The sequence below is a fragment of the Notolabrus celidotus genome, chromosome 7, assembly GCF_009762535.1.
Source record: "Notolabrus celidotus isolate fNotCel1 chromosome 7, fNotCel1.pri, whole genome shotgun sequence".
Classification (NCBI taxonomy): domain Eukaryota; kingdom Metazoa; phylum Chordata; class Actinopteri; order Labriformes; family Labridae; genus Notolabrus; species Notolabrus celidotus.
This window is the reverse complement of record NC_048278.1, coordinates 12,439,955-12,464,598: the sequence shown is the minus strand read 5'-3', so window position 1 is coordinate 12,464,598 and position 24,644 is coordinate 12,439,955. Positions and strand designations below refer to the sequence as shown.

Here is a 24,644-nt window from a genome sequence, read left to right as displayed (position 1 = left end):
CAGGAAGTGACATGATGATGAATGGCGACAGAGCCGGCACAGAACACGCCTTTAAAGCCGAGTTTGTTTTCTGTGCCCTTGATGGCTGTAATAGAGGAGTATTTTATGGAGGTGCTGTAAGGTGAAGAGGAGGCGCTGCAGTTTGTGTCCACTTCTGGAGGGAAATCTCTCCAAGGTAGTCTACAGCTCCCACTTTAGGCTGAGATTGTTGATGGTAGGAGCAGGGATGTGACAGTATCTTTTGCGATGATTGAATATTGGTAAACGTGGGATGATTCAAATCGTAGAGATAGAAAATAGATATGATACACTTTTTTAAAACAGCCGAGGGCACTATCATTCTTTGACTCTTTGAAGCTGAAGAGAGCCATACAGTTGAGGTGGCAGTACGTACAAGTTTTGAGGTGATGATACAAACAATATCTGGTTGGCCCACTGATGTATATTTGCTAACCATTGAAGCATTTTTCATCCTTATTAGATTCTAATTTAGTTCACTGGATATTGTGCGCGCCATGTACAGAGGCTTTGGTCTGTGAAGTTGACAACCCAGGTACAAAACTCAACCGCAGCCACATGTCAACTTCCACTCTATCATCCCACATTCCTATTTCATCCACTATCCTGTCCCCCTGTAAATAAAAAAAACATAAGACCTTTTCAACTGCTGAGAGCACAATCTCCCCATCTCTCTCTCTTTCTCTCTACCCCTCACTTATGTATCGCTAGTCACGTCCATAGACTGTATAAAACATGTATAGTCTTTATGATGTCACCCATTGGTTTCTGAAGCAGAGTTTTGAAGCCAAATGATGCGGTCGCCATATTGGAAATGCTGTTGAGGTGAGCGTTAGCCTCTGTGTTAACAGCTACATTGTCAAATTTTGCCATGCTCCATGTTATGCAAAACTCGTAACCTTAATATCTTCAAAACTTATGAGTTGTACAAAAATTCACCCCATAAAGTGTGTTTGGATAGATATGTTATCTTCAAACAGTTTTTTGTAGTTGGCTGTAAACATGTTTATTTTTGCTGTATAGGTGTGCTTTCTAGAATAGGTGTGTATGTGGCTTCCTGGACTTCTGGAGCCAGCCTCAAGGAGAAACTTGAGGAACTGCAGTTTTTAGCATTTTTGGCTTAATTTCTCAAGACCAGAGGTGGCCACTTGATCTCATCTCCATGCCTGCTCTGTTGATTACAGAGAGAAAAAGAGACATAACCTTAGAGCCTCCTCAGTGTTTCTTCTTCACTGAACATGTTGTACTGTTGATCTTTCTCTCAGCTGTTTTCATCTACTCCTGTCACTTCATGATTGAGTAGACATACTGTACCTTTTGATCTAGTAGACATACTGTACCTTTGTTTGTTAAGTAGTTTGTAAAGTTGTAGAAAAAAAAGAAAGCATCAAAATAACAGTGCAATGAGGCAATCCTTTCCCTATGGCTTGAACATAGACTGGATTACCAGCATCCTTAAAACCACAACATTATTATATTGTGAACCCAGCATTGTACAGCTTATTGAAACTTGACTGTAATGGAGCCAACACGTAGATATTTCTCACGTTTGTACCCACATTTGGAGTGATAATAAAACATTGTGAACTTTGAATTGTTACAGCCCTTTAGGAAATAAAGTTAAACTCACACTGTTGCACTAACACACGCACTTGTGTCTTCCTATCTTAAGAAACTGTGATGTTTTCTTTTCTAAATAAACCCTCAAAGGTTTCTTCCTCATACATATGAATCCTGACATCATGCCTCTTGAGTTTAACACACCTAGTTGCCATAAATGTAATTTACCAGCTTTGTTAAATGTCTAAAAACAGCTTCAGGCAGATGAGTGTGATCACATCTCCCACCAGCCTGTTTCTTCTTTCTTTCACATTTTCTTTTTATAATGTAGCTCTCTCTTACAGACCTGATACTTCCCCTTCCATTAACCTGCCTCCTGTAGAGTACAGCAGCTCTGATTTCACACACCACACCTCCATCACTGCAGGTTCCTCACTAACACCATTACACTATTCAGATAGCACTTGATATCATCAGGATAAGCGCTGCGTCTCTCAACAGTCAGACACTCTGATCAGATTATCTTCAAATCAAATCAGTGTTTGCCATCTCACGCTGCAATTCAACTCATCCAGATATAGGAAGCTGAAATTTGGCAGCTTTGATCAAGGTGTGCTCACCTTGGTCTCTGTAGGATGATGTTTTGAGCATCAAAGAACCAGCAAGTAATAATTGAATTATTGAATTATGAGGATTAAAGTATCCAGAATCATTTCAGTGATAATCATAGGGCTGGAAATTTTAAACATTAGAGGCTTCTCGTTCACACATGCCCCTCACAACGTGAAGTTTCCCCTGTAGGATAAGCCAGAGAATGGTTAAAGAATGATGTGAGAAATGCTCCAGGTTGTTTGAAGAATCACAGCACTGGATGCTTTTCTTCAAACAGTTTATAAAAACAGACATTTTAAAGAATAAATGCACAAAATAAGTAAATAATGAATATTTATCTTTTAAAAGCTTTACTGTCTGGTCAGCGAGAAACTGCAAAATGTGTCCTTTCTACTTCACATCCACTTGAGTTGTAAATGTTTTATCTTGCTGTGTTCATTGTCATATTGGGAACAATGGGCTTGTGTTTAATCTGAGACTTCAATTTGAACCTTTGGTCCTAAAGAAAAATCTGTGGCCTACTGATTTGTGAGATTTGCAGAGAGAAATGACTGAGTCAAAATTGGATGATCCATGTTCGGTACCGGATCGGATATGTTTCTATTCTAGTCAATGTGTTAACTCCCACTGGATCTGCTCCATTGTGTTCCGGCTACGTCTCTGATCCTGCACGCTAGAGCCCTCCAGATCAGATACGCAAGACTTCTATTCTTGCCGGATGCTGGGCAGGAAGTCAGGCACCAGAACAAATGAAAACATCGGGTTAATTTTCAGAATAAAACAGTCTGTGTTATCACCAGATTGATTTTCACTTAACAACGACAACAAACCGTCATGATGAGAGGAGCCAGGCCTGGAGTCAACAGGTCAGAGGTTTTAGAGGACGATAAAGACAACATGGATGAGGAGAGGAGTCAGATATTCATTAATGTAGTAATTACCACAGGAAAACCTCAGTAACATGACTCCAGCTGTCCGGCGTTCCTGCTCCATGCTGCGTTCTGAAAACGCAACCGCAGGGTGTTGATGGGCGAGAGAGCACAGAGCCGGACCGCAGTGGATCGGGTGAAAGTTCCATGTTCGTTCAGATAAACTGTCTTGCCAGTTTGCTCCAAATTAAAAACATGAGAAGAAATCGCACCATGCTGTCCAGTCTTCTCACCTTAAGATGCATCTTTTAAAATTCGGGGCCGTGTCTTTACATTTATTGTAGATGGTTTGAGTCGTTTGAAGTTTTGTGAGAAGTTGAGGTACAGGTACGTCTTCTTTGATTCAAAGCCGTTGGACTTGATGCTGGCTGTTTAGTAAAGGCATGTTTGTTAGGTAACAGAAAGGCTTTGATATGATCATGATTCAGACTGGTCTAACTGGGTGCTTTTTTCTTGCATAACTATTTGACACCTCTGTGTCCGCACAAACACTTAATCTAATGAACTGAGGGAGCTCAAACAAAGCAGTGTCCTCCGCTTCGGACTGTAAACTTTCTCAAGGAGCTTCCCCAGTCTGCACGTCTACACGAGTACAGACACCAGTATCACGCTGACTTCACTCTTATAAAATGACTCAGTGTGCTGAAGTATGATCTGAACTACGCAGCAGGTGGCAGAAAAAACAAGTGGCTTAGAGTGAAACAACAGTCGCACCTCCTCAAACTCAGTGCTCTGTTTTCAGTTTGTTTATGTGTGAAATATCTGCTGCGAGGGTTTCTCTTTGTACTTCCACTCAGAAAAACACTGCTGTATCTGATTTTTACAATAAGATTATACATGAGGTTTGTGGAAGTGGTTTATGAAATACTTTACACCTTTTCTATTATCAACAACTTGTTTACAGATAACACTCTTCAGGTGTAAGCTTCCTTGTTCACCATAAGCACTTGTTTCTGTAGCATTTCATTGTCACCCTATAAGTTACAACAAGCTGCTTTTTTAAAGTTGTTGTAGTTATTTGATGTGTGGGGTTTCCAGCCAGAGTCCTTGTTTGTAAATGTAGAAGGGCTTTTGAAAGGTTATGCATGTTTTAAAAACAGTGTCTTTGTTTGATTCAATAAGCTCTTGGATCGTTGAAAATAAAATGTCTCTTTCTATTCTGCCAGCTTCTTAGTCATTTTTTTGGGTGATTCAGATTCTTATTTTTGGGAGCCCTAAACAGGATGCTTAAAGAAGATCTCTCTCTCTCTCTCTCTGCAGGAAACTTCTCACTTTCAAAGGGAAGCAAATTCATTTTGTCTTTCAAGATTGGTTTTCAAAACAGATAACCCTTTGAATATGAATTTTCAGAATACCTCGCCTGGGATAGGGAGCCGGGGCTTCTTCCTTGAGTTAGACAGGGTGCTTGCTGGTTGGTGTCTGATGGCTGGGCTTGCGTCCATGGCCCATGGAGCCATCACCTTGTGGGCACACCACCTGCAGGCACAGGCACAAGCAAGGGTGCACTACCTAAGTGATCCCTGGTAGTGCAGACTGTCTGTTAATGATGTGTTGGCGGTCAGGGAGCTGGTTGTGAGGCTAAAGTCCTTGTCATGGCGGTCACTGATTTGACTCTCAGCCATGACCCCTTGTCATGGCTGAGACCCCTTGTCATGACCCCCCCCCCCCCCCCCCCCCACCTCTGCTCCCTTATTTTCTTGTCTCTTTTCAGCTGTCCTATCTGCCACAAAAACAATAACTTAAAAAAATGATGTGTCGGTGCAACATCAACAACACTGCCGACATTGTACTGAACTGTTGTGGTGATTAGGGAGCTGAGTCTAAAGTCAAAGCTTGGATTTACTAGTCGACAAATTCCTACCCTCACCTAAGGTCATGAGCTTTGGATAGAGACTTAAAGAATCAGATCCTAGACACAAGCAGATGAACTGAGCTTCCTCAGTCTGTTGAGTTTGGACACTTCCAGTCAAATCTCAGATTTTGTTACACTGAACCCATTTTATGATTTTGATAATGTTTTCTGTAAATATTATCTGCTCCAAAGCAGGAACAGTAGCTTCCGATATCTTGTGCAACTCATACAACACACTCCCCCCACTTTGCTGGATACCTCCACCAGAGCAATTACGTTGTGTTATGACGAATGTTATCTTTAAAACATCATCTCAAGCGATAGATCTAATCGTTGATGAATGAATCACACAGCTCTGTTTGAGTAGATGATCAGTTCAGAACTAATGAGGCTTTTTACTCTGTTATGAGGTTTTACATAAAGCACTAAGGACTAATGTTAACAATAGCTTTATTAGTCACAACATTCAAGGCGTACAAAACGTCCTTTTACCAGAGGGAAAATAAATAAAACATACTCCCTCATTTGGTGTTTAATTACATTTTTTTGTTTAAAAAGAATACAAAATATGAAGTAGAAATGACTGAGGTTTATGCAAAATTCAGAAAGAGTAGAGTATAAAGATGGAAAACCAAGCTATACAATGATTTCTCTGTTTTTCCCACTCCTTCATACTCCTTTTGTGTCAATACAATGCCTCTGTGTGAGGCTTCTCCATTTATAATGCACACATTTCTTTTTTTTTTTCATTTACTTTTCTAATTTCTAATTTTTAACATCTTTCTTTCTCTCCGCTGAATAAAGGTCAGAATGACATGTCAGGCTGTTTTCCATCAGGACATTGTCGATAAGTGTCAAACTGCTTTGATCAGTTTAATAATGCACAAATAATGTGAACATAAAAAAAATCTATTTTCTTTAGATTTCAGAGTTCTAGTTAAAGTTCAAGTCAAGGTCGTAATGAATTGAGTCAAGTGTTTTGTTGTCCTCCAGAGAAGATTGGTTCTCAGCCTGTTTTCTACAGTTATTACAGCCATGATTGTAATAAAGATCAACAACAACAGTGAATGTAGTTTATTTCAGTCACTGACTCTGACTCTAAACCCTCTGGTCCTTTTACAACGTCAGACCTGAAGACACACAATATCAGGCAATATGCAAACAAACAGACTGATCCACCTTACAGCCATACAGTCAACTTTCTCATGTGCGTCAATGCATGTGTTTTTACATCACGTTCTCCCCTGTGATGTTTGCTGGATGATGCATTCATTTAAACTCTGGCAGTGCCACAGGGAATTGTGTCATTGAACATGATGATCATGTTTTGAATGCTTGGCCTCTTCATAGCATCTCTATGGATTTACAGGCAGGAGGAGTGCTGGATGTGTCAATGCTTTGTGTTACCCTTTGCTTTGTGCATTTGTTTTCATTGCACAGCGACTCTCTATGCTGCAGGGGAGTGACTAAAGCATGATATTTAGATGGAAAGCAATCACACTAATCTCTCTTGCTATCTGTTTTTCAGGCGCGTTACAAACAGAGTCTGGACCCCACAGTGGACGAGGTGAAGAAGCTGTGCACGTCACTGAGACGCAACGCCAAAGAGGAGAGAGTCCTCTTTCACTACAACGGCCACGGGGTGCCACGGCCTACAGTCAATGGAGAAATCTGGGTCTTTAATAAGGTACCAGAAGAACAAATAAGAGTTAATCTTCTCAGATTCACATACAAGAGACATGAACTTCTCCTTTTGTGTTACGCAAGATGTTACAGGTTGTGTTTGTGCAACAGGAAAGCAATTATAAAGTAATCAAGGAAATAATCAGAGGAAAGCAGTCCAAATGTAAACATCTTACTTCTTTTCGATCAGTTCAGTAAAGCTCCCTAAGTGCACTCCTTTACACATGTATATGCATCAATTGTGATCTGGTATTTGAATCCATTAACAGCCACATACACTTTTGTGTTTAGCAATCTGGTCTTGACTTTCTTGGTCTTTGTTAGCCAGGAGTGAACATGTTTGAATTTTAGAGCAAATTTTTTACTCATGGTTAATCAATTCGCTGGACATAACCTTATAGTTCAATATGCAGTAAAAAACCCTGTGTTATGTACTGATCTCACAAGATAGCTTATCACCTTAACAAGCAACATCAGCATGCTTTAGTTTTGCAAATCTTGCAGCACGAGATCTCGTCAAGCCTCTACTCACCAGAGAATAAAATATAGAGCCCAGACATTTCTGATGAAACCACAATGAAACATTGATCTGCTTGTAAAATGAACACCACATCAAGCCATATGTATATGATGTTTTTATATGATTTTTTAATGACCCGTCCGCATTGAATCAGGGTCTTTCCTCATCCTGTCAGGATTCCATTTGTCATAACCACATTGTTCTGCGTCTTACCTGGCTACCAACTAAAGATACAAAGCTGACACTGAGAATCAATCTAAAGACGACTTTATTTATATAAAATGATTTAATTACTGTATATAGCTATCAGCCAACTTGCTGATCAAAATTAAACTTAACATTTCAATTTAAGGTAAAGTTAAAAGATTGTCATTTTTCCGTTATCATTTTTAACAGATGTAGAAAATACCAGCAGCACCTGTACCTCTTCACTGTAACTTTTCCATCAGAGTTTTCTTCTCACCTTTCTTCTTCGTGTCTGTTTGCTTCAATTTGGTCGTTATCTCTTTGACTCAGCTTCTTGTGTATTTCAACATCCCTCTCTAGTTTTTGTGCCGTTTAACCACTTGTCTTATTTTCTCTTCCTGTGACTGTGAGCTATGAACCAAAAATCTATAGATATGTGCTCTCTGAATACATTTAGAGTAATATTAAAACTTTCCTCCGTCTTGTTCACTGGCGCTATTCAAAAGTAACGTCTTTGCCACTATGTCAATAGGAAGTGTTGAAATCATAAACCCTAAACCATTTTTGCGATAACTTCTTTCCGCAGATTGATTGATTTGTAGAATGTGTGTGATCAGGTTGTACTAGCATTGCCTTTGCTAGTCTGAGTTATTAACAGTTGTTAAGGGGTTTTGACCAATCAGAATCAAGGATTTAACAGAGGCGGTTGATATAATGATACAAAAGCATGAAAAATATATGAAGGCAACTCAAACAGATACAAATAATATAATTGATAATACATTTAAGATAATTGAAGCAATGGAATTATATTAAGGGTGTTATAGAAATGAAGCAATTAGAATAACAATAAATAAGATATGATTTAAAGTAAAAGACAGAGCGACTATGAAAAGGCAGTAAGAAGACAATATCTGAAAAGTAGGTCTTTAAAAGTTTCTTTTGATTTTTTTTAATTGAACATTTGTAAATAATACAATGACAAATACTACAGACGTGCTGAAAACAAACCCTAATAAATAAAAAAGACAAGGAGAAAAAAACAAAAAAACAACACGAATGGGACATAAAATTCTTGTTAGTATATAAATACAAATAAATGCAATATTTCAGATGCAAAGATGTATGTACGTATGTACGTCGCTTTGGATAAAAGCGTCTGCTAAATGACATTGTAACAAGATGAAAATCCTTTCCAAGAAACTCATTGAAACGGTCTACTATTTTATTACTTTTTTTATCAATCAATTCAAGGGTTTTAAAGTATATTTTTAGTTCTTGTAAATAAACAGGGAAATAGGGAACATATTTTCAGTTAACATTTGTGATTATGAAATTTACCATTTAGTATCATTACATTTACAATAAATGATATGTCTTTTTTTAAAACATGTTTACAATACATTATAACAGCCTTACAATCAATAATAATATTATATGTAGTTTTGCACATCATATACCCTGTCATTTGGGACCAGAGAGTAGTAGAATATGTACAGTGATAAAACAGGTGCTGCAGTGATTCTGGTTTGTCATTACAAAAAGTACGATTCTGATCAATGTCTAAGAATTTGGATAGAAATAAATTAGATGGATACATGTTTTGCAAAACGTTGATATTAATTTCTTTAATCTTATTGGATATACAGAACTTAAAAGGTAATAACCAAGCCCTCTGCCAATCAGTATCATGCAAGTCTATAAAAGTGAGTTTGAAGTTTAAATGATGTCACTCAATTTACACACCCTATATCCTAAGGCAGGTCATTCCAAAGCTGAGGGGATGTGATGGCATCATTTGAGGCTCAACTTAGCAGAATTTAAATGGTTGATGAAATTCAAACCAGACTATAATTTTAACAAATGTGATTTTAGGGAGTGACTCAATTTAGGATAAAGCCTGAACTGGACACTTTTTTCAAAACTGCAGTTTTGAAAAAAGTGTTGTTGGCTAAACTTTTTGTTGTTGGAGGTTGTCTCTGTCTTAACAGCCAAACATAAAAGAGTTTCTTATAGCTTACCTGCATGCATTGAGACTTAGTGACTTGCAAATCGGGCATAAAATCTTCAGTTGTTCATCCCCTCATTCTATAAGTAAGCACCCACTCACAATGATGCACAGCTCCTGTCTAAGCTTAGCTGTTACCTCCACGTCCCTAGTACACCCTCGGGCCTTATGTCCTCCTCTCCTCCTCAGCTCTCTTTCCTCTTCCTGCACCATTCACTCCTCGCACTTATTCCTTTTCCTGTTAAATAAATCTGCTGTGTGACTGGCTGCTGAAACAGGAGATGAGTGTGCATTTGTTGTTGAGGTTGTTTGGGAAAGGGTGTGGGACTAAATTTTCCAATAAATATAGGATATAACACCTTTCATAGCACTGAAATGATTAGATTTGTGGTTCATTCCTTTTCTCTGCATTCCTGTAATCCTCATTTTTCTCTCTAACTCTCAATTTCCTCTTTTGAACTGTTCTATCTTCCTCTCCTCTGCTTCCTTCGACAGACTTTATCAAACAAATGATGATTCTGAGTAAAGAATCTAACATAAATCTATAGAAGTTAGTTTTCAGGAATAACATAATGCAAAGTCCCTCTCACTCCCTCTAATGTGTCTCTCTCTTTGTTTCGTTGTCTTGCAGAACTACACCCAGTACATCCCGCTGTCCATCTACGACCTGCAGACATGGATGGGGAGTCCGTCCATCTTTGTCTACGACTGCTCCAACGCTGGAATCATCGTCAAGTCGTTCAAACAGTTTGCCCTGCAGAGAGAGCAGGAGCTGGAGGTTTGTTGATTTGTCACACTAATGCAGCCTTGAGTTGTAGTGAGATCGTCATAGACAGGCTGTTGGTGGGCAGGCACACGGGGTGGAATGACCCTCTGGTTGATGACTCAACAGAGGCAAAGGGAGGGTTTTCACATGTACACAGGATTCAGGATTCTGGATTCTGACACAGATTAAGCTATAATGAAATTTTATTGCAGTATCTTTCAAATATGAAAAAAGAGAGAGTTCAAAATGTTTCTGTTTTCAGTGCATTTCCTCTCTTCTCATTTCCTAAGGTATAAAACTCTGATTGAATATACAGATTATTTTTCATGCTGTCTGGAGCAGCCTGGGCTGAATGTTTACCGCTGTGAGAGAGGGACTTTCATTTCCAACTCTTTTTCAGTCCTTGTTTATGAAAGAGACCAAAAACTGTGGAAAAAAACCCCAGTCTTTATTAGTCTTTATTAAAAATGTCAAAAGGAAAAACTGAGCATGAATAACACTGGTTCATTTCCTCTTTGGAGATGTGTGAGAGTGTGAAATAACATTTTCTACGTCTAAATATGGACTCAAAGGCCCAAACACAAGCTTTTTCAGGCTCCCTAGACTTTCCTTATTATCAAAACCAGATTTTCTAAAGATCCAAGTGGGAAAACATGCTGAATTACTAATCAAACATAGAGCTATTCAGCGGTAAAGTTACACTCACTCATTGCCTGTCATTTTGACAGACATGGTCGTAAAAGTTCCATCATAAAGTGTTATTACCTGTTGTTTTAAAGCTGTTTCATGACTGTATCAGTCCCTCAACAAGCGCTGAAATCATGTCTCTTGTTCACAGTGGTGTAGTTAGGCTGTTTGATTGGTAGAGGGAAAAATAGGTACCAGGTTTATGTCACTGTGCAGGAAGTTTTGATGAATGAACTATTTCGGCAGCATTTTTAAAGAATCTTTTGTAAGCTAATCAGAACAGGACGAGTGTTTTAAATACCTGATGAATGCATTGTTTAGGTTTGTTTAAACAAAGTGAGGCATCATAAGAGAGAGGTGGTCATGGGGTCCTCCTACAGGAAATTTTTAAGTATCATGCATGATTCCCTGGTGAATATTATGCAACAATATGTGGTGATTATTCAATTTCGTAAAGGGAAAACAAAATAGTTATTAATATATAAATAGCAACAAAAGGATTCTATTTCCTACATGAAACTCACATTCTTGCAACATTTAATGTGTTATATTTCAAATGGTAATTTTCAAACTAAGTGGTTTAACTTGATTGATACACATCAGATGATAGGATATTTTTTTAACTGATTTAACAAATAAAGGTTTTCTGGAATATTGAACTAAGTAACAACCCTTACATAAGATGTTCAACTCCCTGTGTTCAACCCCTGACAGTATTGGAAGAATGAAACACCTTTAATAAACAACCACCTTGAAAAAAAATACTAATGTAATGTAAACTAGTAGTTATTATGCCTAATGGTAACATTTGCTCACTAATGCTAATCAATCTACTCTGTTAGCTGGAACCACCATGACTCAATCCCATGAGTATGTTACCTGTAGCTAATAATTTAAGCATCAGCTCACATATTTCATTGTTCAAATATTCTGTAAAAAAGTCAGTTAAAGTGACCTTTTGGCTATTTTTACTCCGATGCCAAATACGGTTTAAAAAATCTGTTGAGTAGTCTAAAAGTTTTTAAATTTGGAAGTAGAAAATGTGTTGAAACACGGAAAATCATTCACACACACAATTACTTTCATATATAGCATAATATATTCCAAACAGCAAGGTCAGTCAGTGAGTGTTGAGTCGTGATTCTCAGCTTGAGTCCAATCTTAAAACACTGCATGTTCTCAGTTCTGTGATCACGTCAGTCAAACAGAACGCATGCTCTCATCAGTCATTGAGCTCTGCTTCAGTCATGGAAGTACACAACCCCCACCCTCTCCCCCTCACATACACGCACGCACACACACACACACACACACACACACACGCACATGCACACGCACACACACACACACACACACACACACACACACACACACACACACACACACACACACACACACACACACACACACACACACACCACCAGCTCCAGTTCCTTTACTGCTTCATCTTTTTATTACGTTTTCTCTCTCCCGGCTATGGCATGTTATGTGAATCTCTAATGAGATGGCGCTGTCATTCATCTCAATAATTCATTGAGAAGTTTCAGGCAGTCTTTGGATAAGCCAGAAAACCGGGGCGGAAGAGGGAGAAAAGTACAGGAGGAGCAGTACTGAGCAGAGAGACGGGTGGAGGGGGGAGCTGCTGTGAAGGGGGAGGTAACAGAAGCAGCTGAAGTGCTGAGTTTTTGACAGAAACTGTCACAAATGTCTCAGCATCCCCAGCACCTCTCACTCTTTCTGTTTGGTGCAAAGGTCTTGGCATTGCTGAACTTTCAGGGTGAGGGTCACAACTTTCATTTTTCTTTTCTCAGTCCTGGTTTTAAAAAACAGATAAATTCATGTATGATGAGTTTATTTAGCGTAGTAATAAGTCATACAGAGAAGCGTTTTAAAGCTTAGTTTTTAGTCTCACCCTGGTCCATTATGTTTTGTTGCTTTCTATCCCTCTGTCCTATTCTCATGAACAAAATATCCCAGAAGCACTGACAGGAAATATTTTTCCAACTATCTGGATAAAATATCTAAGTACAGACCCCTAACATCAAAGGTCTTCTTAACTGGTACATTATTGAGTCCAAGATAAAACTTTTTGACATCAAATAACATCCTAACCAAGGAAAGAAAGGGAGATGGTTACACTGTTTGATACCTGAAGGGTTACATTAACCACCTTCATTTTTTTCCCTATTGTATAGATTTTCTTTGGTCATGAGTTATGGATTTGTGTTCAGAAATTGATGCATTTTTGCAGCAACTTAAAGCTCCTATGAGGAGATTTCAGCTGGTTTTAACACAGACTAAATTTATACTGTAAAAGTAAATGAGACCAAACAGTTGACATTTTACACAGCTATCATTTTCTCAAGGATTAGGGTTCATTTGGGTGGATGTTTATGGTTATTGTGTTCATACATGTATTCCTGTACAGATGGTGGCAACAAATCTCCTTATTAAGGACAAATAAAGATCTATCTATCTATTCTGTAGGCTAACTGTGGCCCCAACCACAAGACACACCTGCATAATGGTGCATGCATTGAGAGGAGTCCGTTAACTCTTTCTTTCTGTGCACACTGACTACACATAGCTGGCCCTCAGGCCATCAGGATATATCATGGTGCTCCTGACAATCCGGGCCTGGCAGTCGCCATATTGAAAATGCTGACTCCACCTTACCTTTGGTCAACCTATGAAACCTAAGAACAGGCCAAGAGGTAAAGTTGAGTCAGGAATTCAGCCTCCTGGCAAGCAGCTACAACGCACCACCTTTCAGTTAAATAAACCACACCCCTAAATCTGCAAATATATTCAAAAGTCTTGTGTGATCATAACAGATGAGATATAGAAATAATGTTAAAATTACCATGGGTGTTAATTTGGCTTCCTGGGCTTTTGCTGCCTGCTTAAGTGGACATCGCAGGCATCGAGTTTACCCTTCCTCTACATTGCAGTGTTTCCCCTACCATTATATTGGTGGGGCGGGGTGCTTCCACCAACAGCAGCACCTGCCCCCCCTTGGAAGTTCAGTTAATTTTATTTTCTGTATAGAAAATAGCCTGAGTGCTCCACGCTCTGCCCCTGACCAGCAGCAAAAGTCCAGTCACCATGGTATTTCAGGTTTTTCAGGCTATAAACCAAGGGGAAACACTCCATTGGCTTCATTTTCGAACACCCGAAGTTGCTGCTTGAGTTTTATCCTTCTACAAACTAAGCTTTTACTTTTTCTGGCTGATATGCTGCATAATGAAATATATTACCCCTCCACTTTTTGCCAGGAGTTGGAGCACAACAGGCTTCTTCAGACGACTAGAGGAGCCAGTTTAAATGTCCATTGTGGAGGAGTAGGTGGGAGCACAAATGTTGTTCTCGTAGAAGCTGGATGGGAAAAGTGAATTGATAAATGGGCCTCTTCAAGTTCTCCCAAGCTTATCACTAGGATAAAAAAAATGAAGGTACCTTCAGCTGTCTGCTGTCAGTAAGTGTACGTCAAACCTTAAAGTCTAGGGGTGCATCTTTTGATGATGCTATCGTTGTCATAAGCTGGGAGATGCTGTGTGGCTGTCTGATGCAAGAACAGACAAGCACATGATCAGTTTCTGAGGCAGTGTTCTGTTTTATAGCTGTGCATACTCTGTACTCAAATGTATTATCTGCATCATTGCACAATAAGAATTTATTTACAGGGGAGCTTCAGGGTGTAACTATAGTGTCTGGTTTGGGAAATAACCTAAGGAAGTCCCCCGGTTAAACGCAGGGGAACTTGCATAACATGTATAAGCAATTTCACTTTTCCACCTGAGTGCTCGCCCATCTCACCCACTCACACAGGAAGTGTATTACAGGGAAGGGTAATTGCATATGTAGAAGGAGCCTGATGACTTGCAGAGACTTTTTAATCATGCAGGAGGTCATTCAATCTGGGAGTCCCCGTCCCCCCGCCCATGTTCTCCTGCATGCACCCATGACGTGCACAGAGGGATGGAGGTCCTATGAGGAATCATGCAGCACCAAACACACACACTCTCAAACACATTTTCAGCCATTTTTAATTAGAAATGCACAAAGCACCTGTTTGAAATTGCACGACAGGCCCGATCTCACCAGGGACTTTATGATTTGGAGATTCAGATGAAGACATGAGCACGGAGGAGGCCAATGAAAAGATATGGGAGGAGGAGGAGGTGTTATGTCACTCCTCCATAGCACCAAATCAACCTCCTCCCACAGTCCTTTTAGACACTGTAAGGCACTGTGTGTGTGTGTGTGTTTGTGTGTGTGGGTGTGGGTGTGTGGGTGGGGGTGTGAGGGGGTGCTCTGAGTGCTCTCTTGTAGGGCCACCTGCTTCCTTTTAAATATCTCATCACTTCCTGCATGCACTCAGCTGACACGCTCACTGCATTAGCTGCAGGGTGAAAAGTTAAGTGTGTGTGTGTTCCCTGTGGCAAACACATATGGAACATGCTGGTCTGTGAGAGCTTGTGTGTTTGTTCATGAGTCTGTGTGTTGTGGGAATGGTGTTTCTTTTCTTTTTTTTGTTCATTTCCAGGATGCTCACATTAGGGCCTCCTCTGGCTCCTCTATCATCTGACTGAATAATTAATGCTCGACTGTAGATTACAGCTCGACTCCACTTGCATTCTGGTATGATTGGGTGCTCTGTTTGTGTTGTTTTTTTACACCACACACTTTATTGTAGGATTAGTTTAATAAATTAGTGTCAATTTCTCAAAAAAAGAATTCTTTGCAATTAAATTCTACCCGGATATCCCCAATGGAAGACAGACAAAAGAAAGCTGTCATGCTGATTTTCAGAGTAATTTGCAGGATTACAGTATGCTAATGTGATAATTATAGTGGGTTCTTGGAATTCATCAGCTTCTGCTGGCATTGTTGTCATATTTACAGTAAGGATTACTGCGCCACGCTGTCACATTTTTTCACAAATTCCTCTCAGGAGACAATGTTCTTCTTAAGACTGACACAATGAGAGACTTTAGAGGCACACGCTGCTTTTATTTGAGGCGTCTGTCTTTAGCAGCAACTTGACAGTTTCCTCATTACACAGAGAGAAGAAGAATTGCATTACATGAAATTGGCATAGGTCCATCTGCAAACGCAACAGGCGTGCTCCCACTCATGCCTGCAAACATTTCAAAGTTGAATGAAATATGCATGTTATTAGAGGGAAAAGACAGATGCACAATAACATGCAATATCACACATCCCCCTCCATTAATTAGTACTATTCTTCTGTATTTTTAATATCATGATTTATTCATGTGTGTATGCAGAGCTCCTTATAGAGCAGTTCTCTAAATACATAATGTCTCACACTGAGATCTAAGACTCAGCTGCTGCTTCCCTTTTCTGCTACTTATTATAGAGCCAGCTAATGACTTATTAGACTAACAGAGAGCAGGGAGGAGGTGCAGTATGTACAGGTATGGGGAGACATTACATAAATCTACAATAGGTCATCACAAACTTTTTTTTTACAGCTTGATTGAACATTTGAATCAGGTCACAGCAGTTTTTAGAAATAAAACACACACATGACCTGTTTGTTAGTTTTTCAGAGTGAATATTCTGCAGGAATTTAAACTAGACTCCCTGATTCCTTGTTTTGTTTTCAGGGCAGCCTGCAGGATCCTTTGTTAATCCTCTGTTTGAGTCTCCTCAGCCTCTGGGTTCTGAATGACTAGCAAGTGTTCACTTACGGTTATGTGGGTTTACCCAAACTTGCATCAGATGCTGAGATGCAGCACACAGCAACTTCAGGCCCACTGAGTGGTTTTCATTCAGGAGCTCTGGTGAATTTCTGTTTGTGTTCTGGTTCAGTTTGGTAGTGAAATCTTGAAGCGCTGATGTGCTAGTCGTTATATGTTCTCAAACTGTATGGTTATCTGTGCCCCTGAGATTGCAGTATTTCTATTGTTATGCAAGTTGCTTTATCAGAAATGAAGGCACCTAAACTGAAGGTGTAAAGAAATACATACAAAGTGAATAAATGAGCAAAAACAACAAACATAACTTGAATAGAAAACCAAAAGGAGGAATAAAGACTATTGCTAATTGGTTTTCGAACTATATATTATTGTAAATTGAATTTAAATTTAAAAAATGTATACTTTTAATGCAATTTGGTTTGATTCCACTGACCTGAAATGTTCATGAGTTCATGTTTGTTTAGTCTGTAAATTCAATTTAAGGTTCTCTAAGAAAAACTAAGGAGTTTAACCTCCACCTTTTCTCCCAGCATTTTCTTTTTTATCTCTGGTTTTAAAGTAGTGATTCAATGAGTCATTGGCAGGGGAATCTGTTTAGAGTGCCATATTTTTTTAATTAAAACATCAAAATGTAGCTCTGGCGTATTGAAACTTGTATCACAGAGGTAAGGACAAAGACATATTGCTATGTCGAAATTTTTACCGACCTACCCATTAAGATAGTTCATATAGGGCATGGTTTTGCGACTTCAATGACCAAGAGGGCCACATCATTTACTCCTCACTGCCAAACATACTGTAGTGTATATTGCAGTTTTGAGTATTTGCCAGTGATTAAATGTAGATTTTTACATTAATGAGCATTACAGAAAATCAATTACAGCCAATCATATCTGCAGATTTTTGACAAGAGCAAGTTATGTGACCCCGATGTAGAGAAATGTAATGCTAACATTTGTATTTATCGTGTTCTGGTACATTTGCTCTGTGCATGGTGTTGTAGTGGTGGTTCAAGCTGACATTCTTCATAGCAGATTTTATTTCCAGGTGCACTAAACCCAAAGGTTTGCCTTAAATAAAAATACAAATGGGTCCAATCTTGCATCCTATGCAGAGAACATTCCTCTGCTGGTTACACACATGTGAATGTGCAACACAGCGCTCCTTCATCTGCTGATAAAGTTGAATGCAGTTGTTTTTGACACAAAGGTCTGGGAAATGGTTACATTTGTTTCCCTTATCTCCTAACATCCTGTTTTTGGCATGGGCTGATCCATGAGGACGAGGATATGCCAGCTGCTCCCACCACACACATGCCTGCTTCACCTCAGCCCTGCATACTTTATAAGCTCCAGTCTGAGACCAACACCAAGCCCTCCAACGTGTGCTCCTTGTTCTGATGTGCGCTCTCAAACACGCTGACACTTGCTCATTATGCAGAAACTGCTGAATACAACCATATGTTCAAGCTCTCTACAACTAGTAATGTTTACAACCCACCTTTATTTGATTTTCAGCACACGAAACTGTCCAGTTCTTCAATATTTGCAGAGATTTTTGTTGTTCAAGAACTTGTGCTGCTGTTCTTCATGTGTAAATACTCTTAAGTTAGAAAGATACTTTCCTTTTTGATGTGCAGCCGGATTGATTCTGTGATTACAATAACACATGCATCAGTATTTCATACAGTGGCCTGTATGTGTTCTGTGGGCACAGGCGAACAGGGGAAAGACGGAAGTTAAATTTGACGTCCTGGGTGGAGACTGTTTAAACATGAAGGCTGAGGTACGTTGTGCAAATAGCAACATACCTGCTTGCAGGTGGACCTGGTTCTTAAAGGGAATGAGAGCTGACACCATGATTGAATAGACAAGGGACTGAATCAATCAATCAATCAATCTTTATTTGTATAGCGCCAAATCACAACAAACGTTATCTCAAGACGCTTTTACAAACATAGGAGGTCTAATTAATAATACTGAATCCAACCATCATGTTAAAATCTAGACAAATAGTCTGTTGTTTACAATTTATTGATATTTGGAAATCAACTGGCGGGCCATTGAGAGGACGGGAGCTGCATTCGGCCAGTCGCCCATTCCTCTAACAGGGTTTATGCAGCCTCAGTGAGCTAGTGTATGTGTTTGTAATCATATTCAGTTAGACAGAAGGTTCATTATGATCAACAGGTTTTTCTTTAATGTCTGAAAGTAACGAAAAAAGTTTCACCACAACGCTTTTATTCCTAGGAAGTGTCCAAACATATAGCCCACATTAACTTTATGCTGGATTTATAACAGGATATAGCTTGTCAAGCTTTTTTGTTGTTAAATGCAGTCATTGTTATAATAAACAGCATACTGAGGAGGAATTTAGCTACAGCTGTGCTTCAGTCATCAGTGTTTCAGTAAAGCTATGTCTGAATAGTTATCATTAGTGTTGTTTGAGATTATTTTCTGTCAGATAATTCTTGTTTTAGTGGTCATGTGTTCTTTTAAAGGTGCGCCTTGATTGCCTGTGCTTTTCTTGTCTTCTAACACTTGTCACCTAACTGTTCAAACGCATCTCACACTCTCCTCCTGCGCTCAGTGTTGGTGGCTGCGGTCCCTCAAGTATTTGCAAACATAGTAAGAGTTTTAGCACTTGAAGCAGCATTTTCCACTGCAGTACACAGCCGTTCAGGGTGTCCACGGGTCTTCATGAGGTCGCGTGGTACGCGTTTGCAATTTATACAGTCATGCTTATCTACAGGGAGCTTCGCCAGGTTTCAGTGTATGATCACAGCTTATATGCATCCCACACATGTGCTTGTGGATCAAACTAGAATTGGCACACAGCAGCTGCTGGAAGGAGAATTATTTGTAGGAGTAAGTATGGAAACTGGTTCTGCAAATTTTCAAACACAAATAATAGACCGAGAGGTGGCTGCCATATTATTTTTTAGCATGGAGGGATGGAAATACATTTAAATTTTTCAAAAAGTTTTTGAATTTCTTGCAATAATTGTCAACAAAGCCTCTGCTGTTGCAAAGAAGGTTTTCAGAGAATATAATTGGATGAGCAACATAACTGGATGTAGTAAACTAGAAAAGAGTCAATAATGAAGATTGTTATGATAACAATCTCCCTCTCTATTTTCTCTCTACAATCAGAGCTGAAAGGTTAAAGCAGCGACCATAGCATTCAGTGATGATAGAGGAAAGTGTTGGTTCTCTGCCTTCATTAAGACCCACAGCTCATTAAAGTCTGCTCAGCAAAAGACTGAAACTATATTGAACTCCCTGCAAACAAATCAACAGGACAACAACACAATGAGCGCATAAATAGTCAAGAGCTTCAAGTTTAATTAAAGTTTTACATCATATGCAAAGCCCTCTCTATTTTTCAACCCTGCAAGTATTGACTGAGCCGTCCCACAGTGTGGAAATACCACGCTAATTCTGTTTTGTAGAATAGACATGAGGATTGTTTAGCACTAAAGATCGCATGCTAAGAGGGCAAGCAGGAGGAAAATTCCCTCCCTGGGATCGATAACCTATCACATTATCATCAGGCTCTAAAAATGTCTGAGGCTGTTCACCCATTGTAATGTTTTGCCTGAAAGCATAAAATAGCTAATCTGCAAAAAGCACTAATTTGTATCTTTTGCATTTTAAGTTGTCTCTAGTTTCTCTGCAGCAGCGGGGAAAACAAAACAAAACAAAACTATGTTTATTGTTCATCCCTTGCTGTTCATTTCAGCCGCTAAGAGTTGAGCTCATTCTTCATTACAGCTTTTACTGGGATTTTCTTTATTTCTCACCAACTCTGTGTTTTATATTCTACATCCTAACACCACATGCAGCTGCCATGGAGAATAAATACAGTATTTTTATGAAGGGCAAGGCTGGTCGGTAATAAAAACAATACTGGTGATGAGGAAAAAGCTCACTCTGGGAAAGACTGACACATTTCTGCTCTCAGCAAAGTCTGTTCCCCAAAGTTCACAAGTGAACAAATGAATAGTAGATTTGTCTTTGCAAAATAGTTTTTTTTCTGGGAGCAAGGAGAGGGTGCCAAATCTGTCGGGCGCAAACAGCTTGCAATAACAATGACAACAGTCAGAGCAGGCTTGTGTAGGTGGTAACAGGGTGCTTATGCCTTCACCTGTTGCCTTCTGGACATTGGCTGAGACTCACTCTTGGACTTAGGATACGTTTCTTAACTTGTTTTAAATCAAAGTTTTGAGATGCCAAAGACGGCGGCTTCTTTTCTAAGTTGTTTTTGTCCCCTGTGTCTCTTTTTCTTCATTGTTAGAAAGCTCTGCTTCTCTTCAGTGTATCTCTGAAGTATTATTTCAAACCTTTACTTGAAGTTCTGGTCTGTGTCTGCCATCCTCTGACCGTGCTTCTGTTATTTTGTCTCACTGTAATTAGACATCACGTGTCCAGGATTCTGTCTTTGTGGGGATGTATTTTAATTCAAGCTGCTTTTATATAAGACTGCTCTTGAAAAAATTTTTAACAATTAAAAACATTTAATTCTAACTCCCACATTTTCATATTGGAAGCAGCTTTCCTCAAACCTTCTCATGTCACAAAGGGATGCACTCTGCTCGTCTGTATCTGCTCTGACAGACACAAACACCAACCACAACAAGTTTCTCCTCTTTAAAGTCAAGTTGTCAGTCACCCAGCTCATCTGTCGTTTATTTCCCCTAGACAGTGGGTCAGGTTGTGGAGCAGTTCAATTATTCAGTGTTTTGAGTCTGAAACCCAGATTCATTCTGAGATCCCTTTCTATGGTGCTGCTTGAACATATCCTCTCACTGTATCTGTTACACATTTTTAGTTCTGTTTTCGCGTTGACATGGATGTAGTTCAGGAGGGTACTAAAGCAGAGTTAACAAAACCTTCCCTGTTGTGTTTGTTCTGTTCAGGTGGCAGCTATCAACCCCAGCCACCCGCTCGCCCAGATGCCCCTGCCGCCCTCCATGAAGAACTGCATCCAGCTGGCAGCCTGTGAGGCCAGCGAGCTGCTACCCATGAACCCCGATCTCCCAGCTGACCTCTTCACCTCCTGTCTCACTACACCCATCAAGATCGCCCTCAGATGGTAAAGTTTCTATCAAACTTTTTTATTCCACACTCTAAAATCAGAAACATCCAGGAAGTCTAGATGACATGCTCAGAATGTGTCTTAAATGATATGCAGTGCGCTCAGACTTCCTCACCGAGCACATTTAAACAGTGTTTTCCTGAAATAAGGTTTAAAACAGCAGGCGCAGTGAAACGGCACAGTTAACACTGGAGCAGTTTCAATATCCTTCTCAGTTGGTCAGAAAAGTGTAAGAAGCTTTCTACTTTTCAAGATTGTGTATAACTGTTCTCCTCACTATAGCATGGTTTTCTATTTGAGTGCCCTACTTTCTCCGTATTTATGTAATTTGTGAAATTTGTGAAATTATTTTCAGCTGGATGATACTATTTTTGCTCTAACAATGTCACCATGGAGCACAGATTTTCCGTTTACCCTGCAGGAGACAGTGTGTGTCAGTCATTCATTTGTAGGGTGTGATACTGGCAGGTCAGATGGCTGCTTGGACACGATGATGTGCCTTGTGCAGAGAGCAAACATTCCTCTGAGCTCCAACCCTGCTTGGTATTCAGCTCTGATGAGAAATATTCAGCTATGGTGAAAAATGTAAACTGACATCATCCACAGTAATGCGTGGCTGATGATCCCTGCAGAGGCAGCTGGAGCAAAATAGGCGAGAGATATTCAGGCAATTTGGGAGAGTCGACTGATACAGTGGCCTGATGTAAATTCAGCCTGATGCATCATTCAGAGTACTGTACTGACTGAGCCTTGAGCTCAACCACAGGAGCTCACAGGTTGCATCAGTCAGTCAGCTGTGTGCGAGGCACACTGAGGGTATGGGACTTGCATACCCAGCCAAAGGTGATTGCATCACCTTCTTTTGCAGGAAGACAAGACACACACACACACCAACACATAATCACACACATATAAATATGTAGTTCATGCTGTACATAAACATGTACCATAGCTCTGCATCCTGTGCAGGATTGTTATTCTGACAAGACTCAGAGCTGATGACAAACTTTGCCATCACAAGTCAAGGGATGGATATCAAAACTGTTTGTTTGTTAATACTGTATATATTGTGCGTCTGTGACTATAGACAAGGACACCAAAAAGTAAGTTTAAAGGCTTTGTCAGAGACCAAGTTTTCCTATTCCTATTTCCTGGAAATATCCTATCATTATAGATCAGACAGTTGACTAACTTTTATATGTTTTGGTCTGCATTCTTATAGATGACTTTCTCAAAGACACAGTTGGGTTTTATTAATTGATTTATTAATTAATCCATTAATCTATTTATTTATTCACTCACTTGCTTGCTCGTCACACATGCACTCAATCTACTAATTACCCACTCACTCACTTATTCACTCACTCACTTGCAGGCTCACTCACTCACTCACTCACTCACTCACTCACTCACTCACTCACTCACTCACTCACTCACTCACTCACTCACTCACTCACTCACTCCTTCATTCACACGCTCACTAACTCAGTCACTAGCTTGTCACACTTGCACTCAATCTACTAATTACTCACTCGCTAACTCACTTATTTACTCACTTATTCACTCACTCACTCGCTCACTCACTCACTCACTCTATTCTTCACTTATCTCTCTCACTCACTCACTCACTCACTCACTCACTCACTCACTCACTCACTCACTCACTCACTCACTCACTCTCTTGCATGCTCACTTACTCACCTGCTCATCACTTAGTTATTTGCTAGCTCACTCACTAGCTCACTCACTCACTCCTTCATTACTAACTTGCTCGGTCACTCACTTGCATGCTTTCTCACGCACCTGCTCATCACTTCACTGATTTGCTGCTCACTCGCTCGCCCGACTACTCACTCAGTCACTCAGTCACTCAGTCACTCGCTCACTCGCTTATAGGAGTCTCTGATGGTTGGGGGGAGATATAGTCTCATGTTGAACAGTTTTCTATTTGTCTCTGCATTCTGCTGGAAGGTAGCTGCTCTTCACATGACATGCCAGCTACCCCAAAAGTGAAGCCACAACCTCTCAATCGCCCCGAGGGGAGTATCTGTTTGTTTAAGAGGCACTTGATTTGATATGCAGCAGTTTTCCATGGTTAGAGAACACATTTGAAACATCAATATCGCTTTCAATCATCTTTATTTGATCCTGGCAAGACCAAAATAGAGTTTTCTTGTCCTGTGTTATGCAGTATATACATGGACACAGTATCCATCTGCAGTCTACGGAATCCCATGGTGCCACATATCATCAAGTATCTGCAGATTTTTTTTTTGTATTTCAAGGACTGTATTCATTTACCCCACACTAAGAATCACAGGAATGATTTAACACATTTACAACAAAAAAATCAAAGAGGCTCTGAGTTTTTTTAGTGTGTAAGTGGGAATGGCAGGCTGCCTTCAGGATCTGTACCACAGCTAGCAGAGTGTTTCTTTTCTCCCAGAAATATTGAAGAGTTTCGTTTTTCTTCCTCGCTCTGAGTCCTCATCTTGCCATGACCTTCAGCATAATGAGGTCTTGGTATTATGTCATTAATATTGATATCTCTTACCAACATTCTACTTCAGATGACAAGTTGCTGAAAGCCAGCAGGATAATATTGACCAAACTACTTCTTAATACCCTCTGCCTTCAGAAATGGATGTTGTGACTCACAGTGGAGAGTAGGGACTGATTCTTCCTTCTAATGACTTTGTAAGGTCAGGCTTCAGTGGTTTATGAATACATGAATTTTACTTTCTGGTCAGCTCTGGGTCAGGGGGCATGTAGTCATTAGATGAGATTCATACACTGTTTCCTTTCACATGTCTCTGTTGAGGTGATTAACTTCTACAGGAACTTAAGTTTCAAAAGAGGAAATTATAAAACGTGTAAAATATTTATTGATTGATTAATCATGGAATAGATGCAATATGGGCATACAAACATTTTACATTAATTTGAAGACAATTATTGAACGTGTTGTTGTAATATAATATGCATTTAGCCATTCATATT

General features: G+C 39.6%; 1 protein-coding gene across 2 annotated transcripts in view; it reads left to right on the top strand.

Annotated features, from left to right (window-relative positions):
* Nucleotides 1-24,644, top strand: part of rptor (regulatory associated protein of MTOR, complex 1) — a 228,575-nt gene that overhangs the window by 73,580 nt on the left and 130,351 nt on the right. For both annotated transcript variants that reach the window (XM_034687742.1, XM_034687741.1), the window contains exons 5-7: nucleotides 6,500-6,658; nucleotides 10,000-10,146; nucleotides 21,466-21,641. In XM_034687742.1, the coding sequence (XP_034543633.1) occupies nucleotides 6,500-6,658; nucleotides 10,000-10,146; nucleotides 21,466-21,641 (482 nt within the window). The remainder of the gene's footprint in view (nucleotides 1-6,499; nucleotides 6,659-9,999; nucleotides 10,147-21,465; nucleotides 21,642-24,644) is intronic.